The sequence below is a fragment of the Mytilus edulis genome, chromosome 14 (genome assembly GCF_963676685.1).
Source record: "Mytilus edulis chromosome 14, xbMytEdul2.2, whole genome shotgun sequence".
Taxonomy (NCBI): Eukaryota; Metazoa; Mollusca; class Bivalvia; order Mytilida; family Mytilidae; genus Mytilus; species Mytilus edulis.
This window is the reverse complement of record NC_092357.1, coordinates 40,373,986-40,393,756: the sequence shown is the minus strand read 5'-3', so window position 1 is coordinate 40,393,756 and position 19,771 is coordinate 40,373,986. Positions and strand designations below refer to the sequence as shown.

The 19,771-nt window shown below is 31.2% G+C and overlaps 1 protein-coding gene across 1 annotated transcript in view; it reads left to right on the top strand.

Annotated features, from left to right (window-relative positions):
• The window catches only part of LOC139502961 (uncharacterized), a 32,211-nt gene extending 12,861 nt beyond the window's left edge, over positions 1 to 19,350 (top strand). Inside the window, exons 4-11 of the mRNA XM_071292626.1 lie at positions 11,124 to 11,429; positions 12,528 to 12,860; positions 13,540 to 13,626; positions 14,809 to 14,836; positions 15,081 to 15,118; positions 15,801 to 15,890; positions 18,370 to 18,416; positions 19,093 to 19,350. Of these exons, the coding sequence (XP_071148727.1) occupies positions 11,124 to 11,429; positions 12,528 to 12,860; positions 13,540 to 13,626; positions 14,809 to 14,836; positions 15,081 to 15,118; positions 15,801 to 15,890; positions 18,370 to 18,416; positions 19,093 to 19,233 (1,070 nt within the window). The 3' untranslated portion in view covers positions 19,234 to 19,350. The remainder of the gene's footprint in view (positions 1 to 11,123; positions 11,430 to 12,527; positions 12,861 to 13,539; positions 13,627 to 14,808; positions 14,837 to 15,080; positions 15,119 to 15,800; positions 15,891 to 18,369; positions 18,417 to 19,092) is intronic.
• The last annotated feature ends 421 nt before the right edge of the window (positions 19,351 to 19,771 follow it).

Below are 19,771 nucleotides of genomic sequence, written 5' to 3'. Positions count from 1 at the left end.
GCTAATTCAAACACTCGATTCTTTGTATAGAAACAACTCATCGTTAATCTGAGAATGGAAAGAATACTTTATATCACGAACTATAAATATGAATACAAAAAGCAAAAAACTAAGCAAAATTGTGAGTCCCGCAATGCATGAAAAAAAATGTGTTGCATTTCAGTAAATAACACGTGTTCTCGGTTAATTTCATATATGAAGTAGTCTATCATGCATTGTTTCTCATTTATTGGATTGGTCAAAAGCCCTGGTAAAAATATATTGCCTCACACGTAAATAAAGAATTACATGTGCGAGGACATAAGTATGCTAATTTATGCATATCCATAAAAGGTAGAGTTCCCGACCTGATAACATATTAGGAATTATCTGTTTAATACTAATAATCAGTTTCGGCCGTTTTGATTTTCTACATAATGTTCCAATTTTCTCTTACCTTGTTTGTATTTGTTGTGTATGTCTAAATACCACAAACATAATTTATCCTTGCTGCATACAGATCAAATATGTTTTTTTGTAATTTTTATACCCTGGTTCATACAAATCGCAGTAGAACTTGTAAGGGTTACTAAATAATGTTATTCAACAACATTATCAAACTTTATGACATTTTGTCAATGACTAAATATTATTTCCATGAGTGTTATATAATTCTTCTTCATTATAGTTTTTCTGACAAGGAAAAGAAACACGAGGCGCAATGCTAGCAGGTATGCCAATTATTTACTTTTGCTATCTTAAGTTTAAACTGCCAAAATGCAATTCGAAAATACTTTTGAAACTTTGTATAATAAAATCAACACAACCAAGATTTGAAATGCTAGTCCATACAATTACCCCTTGTCAAAAACTAGGAAGGAATAGAAAAATGCATGTGAAAAATGAAAAACATTTCAATATTTGTTCAGTGTGAAAACAAAAATATGTGACACCCAGTTTCCTTTTTTCCAGAGCAACTGAAGGGAGGACAGAGTTAGCAGAAGGTAACATATTGGTATTGCTTAAACATTCAACATGTGATAAGAAAACAATAAAATATGTGGTTTAGAGAGTTAATCCTCAAATTCATAGTGCTGCTTTGATGTTCATCCGCATTCTTATTATATAGGAACATGCCTTAGTTTAAGACTATTTTTGCGCACATGAAATTATTATTGGAGGAAATCAAGCTATGTACATCAGACCAAAACTATAGACGTAAGAATAGCACAGTTTTCTGATATCAAAATTTATAGAAATTATGCATAACATTTATAATATGTTAGGTTTAACTTTACAGAATATAGTTGCAGGCTTTTAAAATGAAACGATTTAAATGTAGTAATGACACATTCGCTTCATTATTGATGTAGTAATGACACATTCGCTTCATTATTGATGCTTAAATGTGGAACAAAACGATCGTGATTATCGACGATGGGATAAACAAAAATATGTTGTAGACTATTTTGCCGCAAACATTATCCTTTTATATATCTGTTTATAATACTGATAATAATACTAATAATAGTGATATGATTTGAATTTTATTACTCCAGCGTTTATAAAACTTAAATGTTAGACTGAAGAAGAGTCGACAAGTAATATACTATATAGTTTCAATAGTGATAATAAAATTCATTACTTGTTTTTTTTTAATTTGTACATTAGTACGGTAGCTACTGGATGTCTAATTATAGTTCATATCATTGTAGGATTTCCTATACCTCCAGAAAAATCTATGCGGAATGTAAAAAGAGGTGGGGATACAAGTTACTCTCATGTTTGGTGTTAATTGAAGACCTTGAATATAACATCGAGACATGATCATGTTCGTTCCACAAATAGAGATATTACCCGTACCAAAAAGTTTACTGTCATTAATGAGACTTGGAGAAGGTGACAGGTCAATGAAATGTATTCACATCTTTGAAACCCTTCTGGTCGACTTACAGATTGATATATTGTACAGCCAATTTATTTTATTGTATATTAACCTAAATGAAATGTCTTAAATTTTGTTTCGATCTTTTTGTCTCATAAAGATGTACTGAAGTGTATTTGGTTGCTAGTAAAACACGGTTTTAGGTTAAGAATGCCAATTCCGATATATTTTGTTTTTTTATGTTAATTACATCATAGTGACATCTCACGTGATATATCTGCACTATCGTGTATCAAGGACAGGTAATTTTTAAATCATTAAATACTGTGTCTATTTGTTTTATTTCAAGGGCCATATATCATGTATAATGCCTAACAGTCATAAAAACCTTCCATCATTACCGGACTGAACAAAAAATAACACGACGGGTGCCGTATACGGTGCAGGAAATACTTACCCTTTCGGAACACCTAATTTCCCTCCCAGTTTTTAGTGGAGTTCGTGTTTTTTCTTATTTATTATTATAATTCTTATATCATTTGCATATCTATAAATACTTGAATTGGATTGGTCAATTAGAATATTTATCTTAATTTACACTTCGATAAACCATGTTTCCGAAACTACTTTCGTAATCTTTTCATGCGCGATACACATTCTTGCTAGGATACTGGGATTTTCAGCAAATTGAGATTATAAAACAATTACATACCAGTTGTTTCTATTCTAATACATATATAACAAAAAAAAAAGAAATAAAATAACTGCCCTAAAGCTTCGAAAATGTATCAAAATATAATTTTAATAAAATTCCGCGAAATTTCATGAAGGATTTGGCGAATTTACGTCATGGCAAAACACGACGTCACACGAATGAAAGTTTTCAAGGGAAAGATTATTTCGTAACGTGTACGCTTTAAATTCGGATAATATCTAATTAAAATGATGGTTATATTAAAGTACCATGCCGAATTTAGTAATTTTCATCATGCTCGAGACGAAAGCGTTACCTGGAATACAATGACATTTATCATGTAAATACATTGTTTGGGAAATCAAATCTGAAGATACATCAACATAACAACCAGCAGCAAAACATAACATATTTTGTCCCAAGATCCTTAGTGCGTTGGATCATTATTATTCACTTTCAAATCAACAAGAGAAAGAGAACACATACTTTCATAAATATAGCAATAAATCGCATGAAATGTTAATAAGAAAAATGTTGGGTGAAACGTTGAGTACCATAACCATTTTTCATTCAAGTTTTCTTTTTCGTTTTTCTTTTTGATTCACTTGTTTCTATACTTATTTACTTCGAGAGGAGAATATATGTGTTATTCATACGATTTACACAATTCTAAAAGGCACTGTGTGGGACAGAATATTCGTGTTTAGTTTATCTTTATAGATATCAACCATTTGTAGTTCTTACCACCCCAGCATAATAATTGCTTACAATTCTCACAAAAATGTAATGGTTGTCCCTTCAAAAACTATCTATACACACATAATTACTGTATTGTTATGTGAGTTTCACTCTTTCTTTTTAAATTTTTAATATATTCTGATGTTGTGTTGACGTGAAATAATATGCTGTTTATATGAAGTCAACAGTTGTACCAACGAACTACAAAAATCATATATACTCTATATTAGTTTTTATTCAAATCAACATGTATAGACATATTTGTACAAATAATGACTGCATTTTTTTTTAAATTTTTGTTTTGTAATTGATATGAACCTTTATTATTATTGTTAATAAGTATTGCAACACATTATCATTCTTATTCTGTCACAGGCGTCTCCCATTAATAACTATAACCAGAAGTGTTGTCAATCCATGGTGTGTTATGACGACTTATACCTATAAAATAATTTATCTTGATTTAGAGTGATTTTTTTCGCCTCAACCGATAATCAATTGTATTTGACTCGATTAATTATCGTATTAGGACAATTGCACACTGTGTAACGAATAATGTGTAACCATTTCCCTAAACTTGATTCTGAATATGTTATCAAATTAGATAAGGAAATATCATTTGATGAATTTAATTATTCCTGCCAATATATAATTCTGATATCACAACTAACATTGACCGACATTTACACATTTGTATCAACCAATTGTTATGATCCTTATCATTGATTGAAGTAGAGATAAGTTTATGGTTATACAAAAATACCAACTTGACAATAAAAACATATTTAGGCCAAAAATATATTACATGTGTTACTGAAAAAATAGGGTATATAGGTAGCCAATATCATTTTATTTCACAAACATGTTTTATCTGGTTACTTCTTCGGAATCTGTCTAACTTTAACAGTGCCTACTTAAGTTTTGTCAATGCATGGTGTGTTATGACGACTTATACCTATAAAATAATTTATCTTGAATTAGAGTAATTTCTCGCAATTCTCTAAAATATATTTGGTTGATATTGTCCTAATATTAGAATTTGAACATCATTATATGTTATATAACAAAATCAGGATAAATTCGATACACAGTGTTCAATTGTCTTAATACGGATTTTTTCGCCTCAACCGATAAGTTAGGTAGTGTTTTTCATTTTTTGTGTACCTAAATAAAAGACAAACCTCTAATTTCGAGGTAAAAGAGACGTTAGATTTACAAACAGCAATTCCCAAATTTTACACAGAAAATTAGACTGCGCAACATAGGTTCTATTAAATAGGACTAAAGGAACAAGTCAGCAGCATAGATTTAACTGTACACTAGTAATCTTTTCCTATATTTTAATAACACACGAAATCGCGGACATTTTTCAAGAGTGGTTGAATCAAATCAAATCAAATCAAGATTATTATTTATTGTCGATACATTGTAAACAAAGAAAAAGGTTGAAAGTATGTAAACTGCTGTTGGAAGAATTTTTGTTTAAATGTTTTTTTAATTGCGAACTTTAGGAGAGATCTCAAGTTCATAGTGTACAATAACTAATTGAATTTAAGGACTTGATTTATAACCAGATAAACTCGAAATAATTATCCTGTCCCTACTGAATACTGAATAAAAATTATGCGTAATTTTAAAGTCCTAAACGGTAGTCTTGTTTATGTCTGAAAAGTCCCTTCGATGAAGGAAACAATATCCGCACGACTTGATTTTCGCTTTTCTCCTAAAATAACATAAACTGAGTAATCATAAGCACGGGTGACAAATGCGACCATGTAAAGTACCTAAAGAATAAAGAGGCATGATGATTAATTTATTGTGGATGGAAGAGAATCGACACACAAAATTATGTCTCCTCATTTAAAAATATAGATACATAATTTGAAATCACTACCAAACAAACGTTTTCAATGGTTGAAACGGAATAGTATTGTAATTTTTTATCAAATTATGTTTAGTTTTTCAATACACAATATATTATACCAAATATAAAATATGAACTTTGGAATCTGATCGCCTGACCAAAACGATCAACATAAGCTATTACCATCAATTGGTTTCTGTCGTGCTTCGTCTTTTTATAAATAAGAATTTTTATGAAAATCTTCGCCTCTAAATGAAATTGCAATTTTATCATGAGTCGCAACCTTTGATAATGATCTTCACTCGTATTTTCCTTTTTGGTGTAAACTATATTGGCCTGAAACTTTTTGTTTTAAGTCTTGCTGGAAATGATCCATTGTGATAGTAGCGAATTATTTTCTTCGTTTTTGCTAATTTTTATACATAATATGTAAACTGTCAGTAATAGAAGAAGAAATAGCTAAAAATAAACAATTTAAGGTCACTTATATCATGTATATATGCTTTTGATGTCTAGATTCCAGTTTTTTTTTTATTGAATTCTGATTTATGCATGTAACTTTTGTTTTTTTATTGGTCATAACACCCACTGTACCTTCTTTCAATTATATTGCAGATTTTGACTGATAAACAAGTGCAAAATTCAAAATCTTTATTGATGATTTTAGTTTTCAAATTATGATGTTTCTAGATCTATGTTGCAACAGTCCAGCAGCCAATGCACGGGGAGTATATATCTCCTAGTTCATATCATATTCCAGTTTTTTTTGCCTATTATGATTTTCTGGATAAAAGGTTGCTGCTCACAAGGAAGCAATTAAACCAAGAGTTCAAAGGGGTGAAGTTGTATCATCCCTTCTTTCTAAAGGACGCCATCACGAGTTGGTTGATCATTATCGAATATCTGTTTCACAAATGAAACCAGATATGTTCCAAATGTCTGCATTCCGAAAGTGCCCTACCGAATTATATAGAATAATTAACGGATATATACTAACACAACACGACGGTGACCAGACGTGGACCACGATCTGCTCACCCTCCCTCAGATCACCTTTAGTATTTGGTTGGGTTCATTTTGCTTAGTCTATAGTTTTCTTTATGGTGTCTTCTGTAATATTGTTTGCCTGTTGGTCTTTTTAATTTTTAAGCCATGGTGTTGTCAGTTTATTTCCGATTTATAAGTTTGAATATCCCTTTGGCCTCTCTTGTCCTCTTAAAAACGTGAATAACAATTTATAAGAAAACGGGAAGTATTAAATATTATAATGATTCATCTCGATTAAATTGAACTAGATAACGCACTTGATACTGAATAGAAAATAGCCAATTGATTTGTATTCCTTCCGACAATTCATGGGGGTAAAATAACAATTATTTCCTTAATACAGCGCAAATTGTTATTTACTTGTGTCAGGTATTGATACAGGTTCACTGTAGTGAAAAGGCATACAAGCAAAAAAAAGTATCAACGTCTTTGGTGTCAACATCATCGTCAATATAGTCGTCCTCATTATTTGGGACGGTGTTTATATCTTCTATTTAATAGTCAAAGGATGAAGAAAATTGATACATGTACACGACACAGCTGCCAGGTTCTTATCCTAATTTTGTACGAAACAGGTATCTATATTCACTATTATATATGTTGTCTATTCCTCTAATTTCCATTGATTCGTTGGCTATCATTGAATGTAAGGGTGGGGTTTACTGAATACAGAATAAAGAGTTAATTATATGGAATATAGGTAAACATAATGAGAAAAAAGGTAAATAAGAGAATATTGGGTTGATTAAATAGAGAGAATTTAGAATGTTGGAATAAATCTATAAAAAAAAGATAGCGACTCCTTATCCCTCCACCACAGATGATTAACAGTATTCGTTGCAAAGTTCCTTGTAGACTAAATTAATACATAAAAGGACGGCCTATTTCTTGATATATGTTTCAAGCATTAGTATAATTGATTTAGCCTGTCTCTGTTTGATTACGTCACGTAAAGTGTGTATTCGATCGTTTCATCAAAAAGTGAAAATACAAAAATACAGAACTCCGAGGAAAATTCAAAAAGGAAAGTCCAAAATCAAAAGGCAAAATCAAAAGTCCAAACACATCAAACGAATGGATAACAACTGTCATATTCCTGACTTGGTACAAGTAATTTCTTATGTAGAAAATGGTGGATTGAACCTGGTTTTATAGCTAGCTAAACCTCTTACTTGTATGAAAGTCGCATCAAATTCCATTACATTATCAATGATGCGTGAACAAAACAAACATACTCAAAGAGTAAAAATGTCAAAAATAGGGGTACAGCAGTCAACATTGTGTTATCATCTTAATCACTATAAAAACAACAAATGTAATGAAGAAGCACAAAAAGGCATACATCAAATTTTACATCCTCATTTTGCTTATCTTATACGTTCAAAGCCATCGAACGCCTGACATAACAGGAAAAAATATTAAAAAGTTGTGTACATGTATGCCATTTTTTTCATTTATCGTTAATTTTAATTTCTGTTCTTAATAAAGCTTGTGTGTATCTAAGTTCAACACACCGTATTAGTACAAGTAGTATAAATAGAAATACATCAGTCATATACGGAGAAGAAGACAAAACTCTTTATCTGCAGTGTCCATTCGGTTTTCGTTCAAAAACAGTTCTTAAAAGAAATGGAAGATTCGTGAAAGAATCAAGTCAAAGTACACTGGTATATTCCTTTATTCCAAGAAAAGAAGATCACAGTTCAATGTATTCTTGTGAAATGTATAATTATTATAGACGTAAAAAATCAAAGACCTCAGCTACGCTTGATATACGATGTGAGTTCAGTTTAAGATTATTTTACTATAAAGTAGTTAGTTCACAAATGTATGATTAAGGAACTAAAAATCTGAGTTACTGTTGTTGAACACTAATATATATACTCGGCCAAATTGTTTCGGTAAAAGAATATTTTTGACAATAGCGTCAAAATTCTAGAAAAAAAAATTAGCTAAATTAATTCTACTTTAACACAATGTTTAAGGCACTCTATTTAAAATATAATTAGCAGATATACAATTATTGCAATTTTTGTTATCATACTCAAAGCAAGTAATACCCTAAAATTATAAGAATCTGTAACTTTGCAATTCTAATTTGTAGCAGTGCAACTTGACAATTTAGAAGGTCAAAGATATAATTTTAAAATTACAGATTTACACTGTAGACACAATGTACATGTGCTGTATACATAATTTCATAATTGCAAAGTTTAATTTATGATACATTTGGCTTTCCATATAAGACCATACCATTTCAATGTAATACAAATAGGGAATTCTTTGAATGCAAACCACGTACAAATTACGTTTGAATCTTGATTTGGAATTTAATACAGGACGCTATGCAATTTGCATTTTCTACATATATTTATTACAAAAGTTGTAATAACAGTTTTCATTGGAACAGGACAATACAAAATACACACAATTCGCTCGTATCACATGTAGCGATTCTTCATGCCTTCTCCATTTCAATTAGATTTAGTTTCAGGGTTCAATATATAGGAATAGATTGTACTATGTCATGAGTTTCCCATACTGTATATATGTGTATTTATCCTAAATACGTCGGGTGCATGCTGCTTGATACTTCAGTCTGGGAGAACATGATTTATTCATTAGTTGTAAATGATTTCAGGAACTGCGTACTATTATACCGATGCCATACTTGTTTCGATGTCTGATGTCTTAATATTGAATGAGTCTTTGTCCCTCGTCCCGAGCTTTTGAATTGAGAAAATTTCAACTGATTGTTACATTGAGTTCTTATGTTGTGCTGTTACACCATTGTTAAAGGCTACGGTAGGGTGGGCGATGATAGCCATTGTAGCAATAAAAGTTCACAAACAAACAGTCTTAAGTCAGGATTCTGTAGTTAAGTAGTCGTTAGTTCTGTGAAATTTGTTTTTCGTTGTTTGCCTTAAATTAACAGGGAAAAGTCTTATGTTGATGGAATGATCGAATATACTATTTATAGTGGTGTTCTGATCATGAAATTGTACCTAGTTATCGATGGAAGATGACCACACTGTAACAATAAAACATATTAGTTTTAGCAATGGTCATCCTATGGAATAAAGCTTCCTTTGACATTCATAATAGACCACGTGTTAGATATCTTGACAAAACGAAAAAAATGTACATGTTACACTTGAATCAATAAGCCAGCTTTAATGCAATTCACTTGGACACATTAACATGTAATACATGTATGAGTCATATCCCATAAGATTAATATATATATCTTGGGTCAGTAAATTTCAAATGGGAAAAGAGCGAAGTATTGAATTTACTGGCCCCATACATAGCATATATCGTATAAGTCACTAAAACATTTTGTAACAAATGTATGTTACCGACTATCTTATCATCTGGTATTTAGACTAGTGGTCTATTAACATAATCAAGTCTTCCATACTTATCACTAAGAACCTACTGCAAGTGGTCTTTGCTAAAATAAATGCAAACAATAACAACAGGTAGTTTTAACATGTATTTTATGAATTTATTTCAATCTTTCATGATCATTATTAATTTGTTCAGTTTGTCTGTTGAACCATTTCAGATTTTTTCCAGAACACAATTTTGTTTTCCTATTTTTAATATGAAAGGACAATACCACTACTTATCATTTATTGATATAAGCCTTGTCTACTCATCCCATATCATATTTTTATAGATGAACCGCATTTGTCTATGAACTATAGACCAAACAGTGCTGTTGAGGGACAATCTGTAACATTATGCTGCAGCTCCGAGAGTCGGCCACCAACAACAGAAATGTGGTGGGTTATGAATGGTAGAGTCGTATCTAGAAATTATAATACAAAAGCCTTGTGTCATGCAATTACAAATATCAGTCGTGGTGATAGCGGTAGTTACAAATGTTTTGAAGAAAACGAGATTGGAACTGTAAATGATGTAATCATTGTTACAGTTTTATGTAAGTTCAAAATTTGTATAGTCGATATTTTTTATTCTGTTTCTTTGATTGATTAATTTCAAAAAGGTATATCACATGAAAAAAACCATACATTTCCTGTGCGGCAAGGAGAATGAGAATTCTAAGCAAGAATGATATGTTCCCGAGATACCTCTCCTGAATGCAATATCAGTTTAATTATTAACTATTATTCGTGTGTTTCTCTTTCCTACATATTCTCCCATGTATTTGTATTGTAGTCCTGTCATGTAATGTTTATTTTAATGTTATATTTAACATTGCCATAAAAGAGGCATGATTTGCATGCAACAAAACCAGGTTCCTCCCACCATTTATTTCTTAAAATGTTCTGTACCAGGTCAATAAATGGGCCACTGTCATATTATAGTTCGTTTCTCTGTGTGTTACATTTTAATGTTGTGTTATCTTTTGTCGTATTTTCCACTTATATTTGATGTGTTTTCCTCAGTTTAAGTTTGTAACCCGGATTTTTTTCCCCATTTTTTTTTATTGATTTCGAACAGCGGTATACTACTGTTGTCTTTATTAATTTCACAAAATGAAAAATTATCAAACTTTCGAATTTTTTTCATGTTTTGTGTTTATCCAAGTATTTTTCTCGAAACGATAGCAAAACTAACCGTGTTTAACAAAGCCCACTTATAATAAAGCGTCTCAGTAAAGGATTAAAACTGAAAAGGGGAACATACATTTCGATATATGGTTCAAATGTATTTGATGTCTATATTATCCTGAAATGGTAAATAATAGAACTTGTATCTTTCAATGTATAAACAAGTACAGGGGAAAAAACTACTTATAAATAACCATAAAGGATACTTATAACACAAGGATTATTAATGTAAACCGTATGGTATTTTCGATATTTCAATTCTGGTCGATTTTAATGAGAGAGAAAAAAGAATATTCACGATATTGAGTTAAATAACTCTTACTTTTTTTTTTTTAGATCCGCCAAATATTTCTGATCAACACATACAGTTTGCTGATACAGATGTTTCAAGAACTCTGCAGTGTCTAGCATACGGCGTTCCTGCACAATATTTCTATGGTCGATGGCAGCATATTTCACATTTCAGAGAACACATTAGATATTTAAATCCTTTTCATGATGGCAAAGTTACTTTACCGCCAATTGCAAATAAGATGGAAAGGTATCAGGACAACGGTATATATGTATGTACGGCGTCAAATAGAGTAGCTGATAGTTTTGACAATATTTATCAGACCGGAAAGACGTTTGTTATGTCAAATGGTAATATTTTTCACAATGATCATCTAAATGTCTTCAACGCATATTATTCTTTATAAATTCAAACAAAATTGATCGTTCTGATTTGTTCACCAACAAATACAACAAACAAAAAATCAAAACAAATACACATGCATATTTTCATAATGCTTTGCCCGATGTATATTTTTTTGCATACTACCCTTGTTTATGTAACAAGCAGATTACGCCATGCTAGACTGGTTCCCGATCGCAATATTCAGTATGTTAATACACAAATACAAAAATAAAATAACGTATAGCTATCATCTTATACCTGGAACGTACAAGAATGTAGCACTGGAAACAAGGATACTGTCATGCCTACACTTACATTCATTTCAATATCTTAACATGTTTTGCTAAAAGTAAAACTGAAGCAGATACACTCGACTCCGCCCTTGTCGTCCTGTCCCGAAGCATGTGTTTGGCTAAAGAAACCATAAACATTATTCCGTCTAGCAACAAACAAGAGGGGTGTATATTTGCATGATTATATTTGGTGATTCATGATTATTGGATATATTTAGAAGCTGGTTAAATACTTGTATAGATCAACGGTTTAGCAACAAAAGTGTTTCAATACTCGGATCACTTAAGAAAAATGTGTTCATTGATTTCTTGATGTTTGATAAACGTTCAGAAGCATATATTACGCATATTCCATCGATAATATCTAATTCAGATATGGCTATATCAGGATTATAACTACGCCGGCACATACATGCTACATAGAAACTCACTAGGTAACAGTCAGTAAAGACATAATACTTTCAAAAACAAACAATTCTGAGAAGCGGTATCATTGCAAACGAGACAAATATCCACCAGAGCCCAAATTGCTAGGATTTGAGGAAATAGAGGTAACCGCACGATCTACAACAATGAACAAACATCATAACGTAAAGTCTGTTGTAAAATTCGAAAAAAAAATTTGAATGTCTTTTTACTTTTTCTTATCATACATGTAGATGAAACAGATTTTATTCTATTACTATATTATTGATAACATGTTGTTTTGCTCGTTTTATTTTGTACGTTTTCATGCGATTATCCAAATGACGAAATTACTTTTTTTAAAAGGACCGCCTGTATTTGTGACAAAAAATGAACGTAAGCAGTATGGGCAACCAGGAAAGATATTAAATATGACATTCATTGTATACAGTACCACAGAGATAGAAAGTTATCATGTTAAAAGTGAAAATAAAGAAATAGCAGCTTCCATGCAGATGACACCTATTAACAGTACTATGGTCTTCCACAGAACTGAAATATCTGTCGAAACCAGGGAAATTGTTTTGAGCCTCAACACATCTATTAAGAGTAGCCGTCAGGAATATACTGTAACACTGTGTAATGGTTATGGTAATAGTAGTTTTGTAGTGTATATAACATATGTCCAATTCGATTTAGGTAAGCTGTAGTGACATAATTGTGTACTTCAATTTGAAAGTTTAAATTTCTAAATCTTATTTATAATATGTTACCATTTTGATAACCATGATTATGCATGTATTGTTTTCGAATAAAAAATAAAATAACTAGCTTGTAAAACAAATTCTAGTTTTCAATGTTGCGTAGAGATATTTTTTTCTCTCGTATACTTAATATTGTTATCCTGTTATAAAGCACAACTATTTTTTTTCTTTTTTTTTTTCTTTTCTCTCTTTATTTTTACAAGTCATTTTTTGATAATTCAAGAAATCAACATTACTTGAAAGCGGATCATTAAGAAAACTTTAAGAAAAATACATGTGACGTTTACCCTAGAATATGCATGACAAATTTGTTGTTCGCCTAAGTAAATAGTATGGTTGCAGTATACATTTATATTTACAGCTAAACTAGATAACAACATGAACAAACGGATATAATAACTTTTTTAGCGGAGGCGGGAAAGTTTAACTTTAAAATGTTTGAATATGATAAATTAAGTGCAACTTGTAATTGCCATATTGCTTTAGTCTTCACATGATATAAATGTCTTGCTTAAGAACAAGAATATAAAACAAAACAGTAGCTTTATGTGTACATGTAATCATAAGATATTGTTTTATTCATTTCATTTATACGATTTATTTCATAACTTAAGAAGTGAAGAAAATCAAGAATACAACAGTTGCAATAATTGTCTTCTCGATAATGGTGGTAATTTGTGTCCCAATCTTAGGAGCAGCAGGTAACATTCTATTGAATAAAAGTGGAGTTATAAGATGAATTAGTTAAATTAGTTTGTGTATTTCTCTAGGGGCGGTTGAATTTAAAAAGTGTTATCTTGACCAACTAGCACTTGGTCGATACTACTGCTGTTTGCTTAACGGAAACTTAAATTTAACATTATATCAGGATTGATTAGTTATTGGTTGTTAAACGTCCAGTGGCAAGTATATCATGCATTTTAAGGACGATAACTAGTAATTAGCAATACAAAAAATGGGTAGTTCCAATTACAGAATTTGCCGGGATAAAAGTCGGAGGAATTTATTTTGCCACTATAATTAAAGTGCATTGGATATGGACAAACTTTTTCCTTGCAACAGGCCATCTACTGACCATTCAATGCGTGATTGCAAGGAGTTCTAATGTGCAGAGAGTATGGTTCTATCTTTACACGAAACATCGTATTTAATAGTCCTCATCGAAGGTGGCTGCAAACTTGTACATTCTGCACAGCCGATTGAACGCCCCATTGTGGCTAAATTATTACTGTCGGTCAGTAGACGACCAAAGTGAACCTATATCAGTCACACTTTATGCTATCAGATCAGGAAACATTGCTTCAATACATCAATTGTAACAGGCATTTCTAAATTTTCTCAATGATAAATTAAGAAATCATAAAAATGTATCAGATTTCTATTTTTCCCTTGTCCTTAGCATGCATGAACTGTTTGCCACTGGACATTATGCAGTTATAAGTCAATCAATATAACTCTCCCTTGCAAAATTGACAGTTAGATGAATTTATGTACTTTTTTCAGGTCAACGTTGCTCGTACACATCTGCGTGTGTTGTTTCGTAATTATGTTTTGACATCCATTGATATCAAATGATTCTACGATATTTATTTGAATGTTCAGTCTCCATATTTCTGTAACTTATTTATTCAAATAAGCTAGTTAAAACATTGCATATTGGTCTGGACTTGTTCATCTGCATAGCCATATGTAAAATTTAGTAGTGAGTAAATTACAAATGTGGAAGAATGTATGTTGGTTAAATGCAATTACACACATACTGAGATATATATTTATTGTTTTTTATTTATTTTTAACGCCACTGTCAGTACTATTGCTAAAAAATCAACAAATATATGTTTAGTCCATGCAGATTTATAATACACGTTAATTTCTTTTTACAGTTTTCCTGAGAAGAAAAAGAAATAGAAGGTAAGCGGTAATGAGCTTATCAACATAAATTTTGAAACAACTGTTTGATATCCATTTTTTTCCCAATCTAGCATTTTTAATTACACCTTTTCTTTGGAACACAGATCTGTTACACATAACCTTGGCGCTTTAACAAAAGACTTATCAGGGATATATCAAGTTATAATATATCTTATATATCCTTTTTTCGTATACTCTGTTGGTGTACACTTTGTTATGTTGGTTTTAATTTCTGCTTTTTTAGAATATCGGAGGATATCTCAGAGTCAGTTTCGATAGAAGGTAAACTATTGTCTTTATTGAGATAAAAAAAAATCCGAATATTTTTTTTTAACAAAAGGACACCAATATAGCTCTAAATTATTCTAGATAAATTCTTTTAGAATATGTTAACTTTTTGATTTGTGTCTATGAAACATGTGTCTTAAAATAGTCTGTATGTGTTCTTTTATACTAAGTCTTTGTTCTATACACAATATAAGCAAGAATATTCAAGAAACACACATTCCAGACAGTGATTTGGCTCGTATAACTAATGTCATGTGAATCTGATGATGTACCAAAGAACTGCGGCAAATAACTGACATATTAAATCACATTCGTCAATCGAGTACACGTTTGAAATAATCATATATTATAAAGATATAAAATAACAATCCTGTTATCTATGATGAGTTTATTTATATTAAATTAATAGAGACATTTTCGCACACAACTAAGAATTTGTCTATGCAAGTACTAAATGGTAAACTACGCGATAGTAATGTTTTCTGATATTAGTGTGAAAACTTTGATCATTTGCAATGCATTTAAATGCACAAATACGTAAAAGGGGGGTAGTGTATCTTTTTGTTTTGTATATCAACTATTTGCATGTTTTTTTTGTTGTTATATAGTTGTTTTGTTTTTCACCTTTCACAAGGTCTGTACCCCAACTAATGTTTTTTTTTCATTCTTATCCTAGGACAACCAGTGCCTGTTGAAAACATTGTGTATCAAACTCAGTCGGTAGCTTTTCTAACAACACCTGTTCGAACTAGCGCAGAAGTTATCGGTAAGGCAATTATATGGGCGTTTTTAAAAAAAAACGTGATTTCTTTTACAAAAATGTGTTTGATCTTTACAATTAGACTATTTCCCAGATTTGTAATCACATAAGCAACACGACGGGTGCCACATGTGGAGCAGGATCTGCTTACCCTTCCGGAACTGAGATCACCCCTAGTTTTTGGTGGGGTTCGTGTTGTTTATTCCTTAGTTTTCTATGTTGTGTCATGTATACTATTGTTTTTCTGTTTGTATTTTTCATTTTTAGCCATTGCGTTGTCGGTTTGTTTTAGATTTATGAGTTTGACTGTCCATTTGGTGTCCTTCGTCCCTCTTTTACATGTGATATTTTCTGCAGTCAGTACATTGAATTAGATTTAACATTATTAAGCAAACGAACATATTATTTTTAGAAGTATTAATAAGATATTGATTCCTCAATGGTTCAAAATAACCAAAATGACATGTACCTAGACCGCCTGTTCAACTTTCATACTCTGAAATATGGTAAAAAAAGGTAAAAATAAATGTTATTTTTACTTAATAATTATTTTGCAGAAGACCATGCAAATGTTTCAAGACACTTTTAAATTGTACTACTATATGTAAATTTTGAGGACAATGTGAATTGACATAATAGAACGAGAAAGCTATTGAATTGTTTAACAGATCATAAAGAACTCATTGTTGTGTGATATTGTTAATGTTAATTGAGAGCATTTAAACTGATGATATTCTTATGACATTACTTGTATGGTATGATATCATTATGTTTGCCAGAGTGGTTTCCAAATAATTAGTATCAACTAAATAGTTATTTTCATCATTTTGAATTCGGAGATCTACCTATTTTGGCTTAACTTTCAATTTCAAGATTTTTCAAGATGGCCGCCATTATATATGTGTAAAATCTTGTTCAACAATGCAATTGGTGTCAGCGCTATCACTGTTTTTACCAGGTTTCATGTCAATATCTATATTGATATGATTTTTATGAATTTTTATAGTATTTTTTCAAAATCAAACGTCCGTCATTTTAAAACTGGCCGCCTTTCCCGCCAATTTCAAATTTCGAAGTGGGTCTATAGCTGAAAATGGTTTACATGACCTATACTACTGTTTGGCCAAATTTCATGCTTTTACCACATTCTGAGCATTTTTGCTTAAAATCTGAACTAATCGACTGGACTATTCAAAAGTATGTTTAGAGCCAACATATCTTAATAAACAGCTTTTAACATAGGATTTTTTATTTTAGAAGGTGTGTCCCTGACAGTCCTGAAAAAATGTCCACTACGAAACGAAGTCATTAAATTTTGCTAATTATTATAAACAATTTTATAAAATTTATGTTTGCAAGAAATATCAACATTAGGGTCTTACAAATGAAGTGGAGTTTTTATAACGGCAGTAAAATTGTTGGCAAAAAGAAATTGGGCACATCGAATGGACCAGAGTGATACCGTATTTTTGTTGATGTCTACTACGAAACGGGTCAAACCTTCTTCAGTATCTGGTTTTAAAATTATGAAAAAAATATCAGTGTACAGCTTAGTACGCGCTTTGATGAATAGAATCATTCTTGTAACTATTGCAATATAGGGTTTGTGGGGGGAGATAAAACATGTGAATATATCCACTACGAAACAGTCACCTACGAAACAATTATGGGAGACAAATGTTTCGTAGTGGACACTACCACTACCATGCAGTCGTTTGTTACTCTTTTTACAATTACATTCGTTCAAAACAAATGACAAGGGTTAGTTTCATGTCATTTTAAGTATGTTTAAATCAACATAGAAAAGGGTTGATGTCTACTACGAAACGGTTTGTCCACTGCGAAACTTTTTGTCAACTACGAAACTTTTTGTCCACTAAGAAACGGTTTTGTTAACTTCTAAACTCATCAAAATGTCCACTTCGTAATATGAGTTGTACCTTCATATGCTAAGTACTGTCTAATCTTTATCGATAAAAAAATGGTTCTCCAATTCAGATAAAAATGAAATCCTTCTAGTACATGTATAAAAAGTAAAACAAACTGAAATGTAAATGGGAGACATAAAAATGCAACAAGATATGCGTTTATAAGTAGTTTCGTAGTGGACAAAAGTCCCCTACGAAACAGTTCATAAATTATGAACATTATATCATTTTAAAGAGTATTTAAGATTGCATTTTTTATTTTCAAGCAGGTCTATAATAGAGGAGTTCAAAATAACTCTTGAAATACAGTTTAGACAAGTTGATTTTCCATTTTTTTTAGGTCTGCAATTCACACTTTTATTGAAAAACGCCCATACACATTGTAAATATAAACAATTGTTCATATTCATTAAAAGTTTGAAGATTAAATCTGTTTATCTAATTACTTTTCTGGTGGTATAATTCGTCAATTTGCTCACAGAAATATTTGAATTAAACGATACTTTTCTAAATAAAAAAGCACTGGGAAATAACTTTGAAAATTCCTTTTTTAACAGATTACAACCTAGGATCGTATGCTCAAGAACAGAATATTGTCCCATTGGTAAGATAATTCGAATAGCATGTGTTATCATCATCATAATCACTATCAATCCATTTCACAAAATAATCATCAACGAACTATTTATTAAAAAAAAGATGTGAATGCATTACATGACAACCGTTAAAGACTAAAGGTCATGAGTGTAATCAAATTGGTATACAGGTTACCGTGCTGTCTTAGTCAATTATTCTTCATCAATTAGCAACGCACATTCCGTATAGTTCGGTAGGGACATGTCAATCTCCGGCGCAGAGATCACATATCCGTTCCGTTCAATACTTTGTAACACTACACTCAATATTAAGTGCAGTATTGCGGAGCATGTATGGAATTGATATGAACTCTGCGCCATAGATATGGGACATGCTAGTAATCAAACACAGATCAATACGTGGCCTCCATCAATGAGACCATTTCCGTAAAGTAAGTTATAAAGGTCCGAACAAGTATGGTATATTGTTAAGACTGAATGTTGACCTTTGCATGCACTATGTTATTTTTGTCTCTGATTTCGAAAGAGTTTTAAATTTACATAACGCGGAAAAAATATATCAAAATTAATGTTCTTATTGACCAAATAATGTGGAGATCTTTACATTTTAATGTTAGTTTGTCTCATTTGTAACCATGCCTTCATCTTTTTATTTTATAGTATAACGTGTCATTTTTGTTTCAGACAAGACAATTTAATTATGCAGATGTTATTTTCCCGCCATCTACCGCACAAGATGTTGTGCATATCATAGGTATTGAAAACAGAACTGTATACGCCGATGTAACTGTTTCTGCAGGAGCCACGTCTCGTCGATTCCCGTAATGGACCGGCCAGTGACGAAGAAGACTTTGTTGAAATTGAGGATCTTGAGAATTTTGTCGATAAGAGAAAAGAACACTAAACTGTCGAATTGTGTTAAACGAAATGTATCACAAAAAATTTGTTAAAGTACCTTTGAAAGTTTGTTATCTTGTTGAATATCAACAGAACTACATTGTACATTTCGTTTTGAAGAAAGTATCATATGAGTTTTATGTATTTTTGCATGCGTTTGATGTGCAAAAGAGCTTACCATAGTGACTATTTATGAGATGTGCGGGAGTTTCTCACTGCATTGAAGACACATTGGTGACCTTCTTCTGGTGTCTGCTCTATGGTAGGATTGTTGTCTCTTTGACACATTCCTCATTTCCATTCTCAATTTTATTTCATTAAAAATAAATAAATAAAAAGAATCGAAAAAACTTTTTAGTGACGTTCGGATCAAACACTTAAAACCCAATTCGAGAACAGTTGAATGAGTCATAGCTTATAATTAGAACTTTTTTAGTTCATTTTCGATTTATTTATTGGTACATGT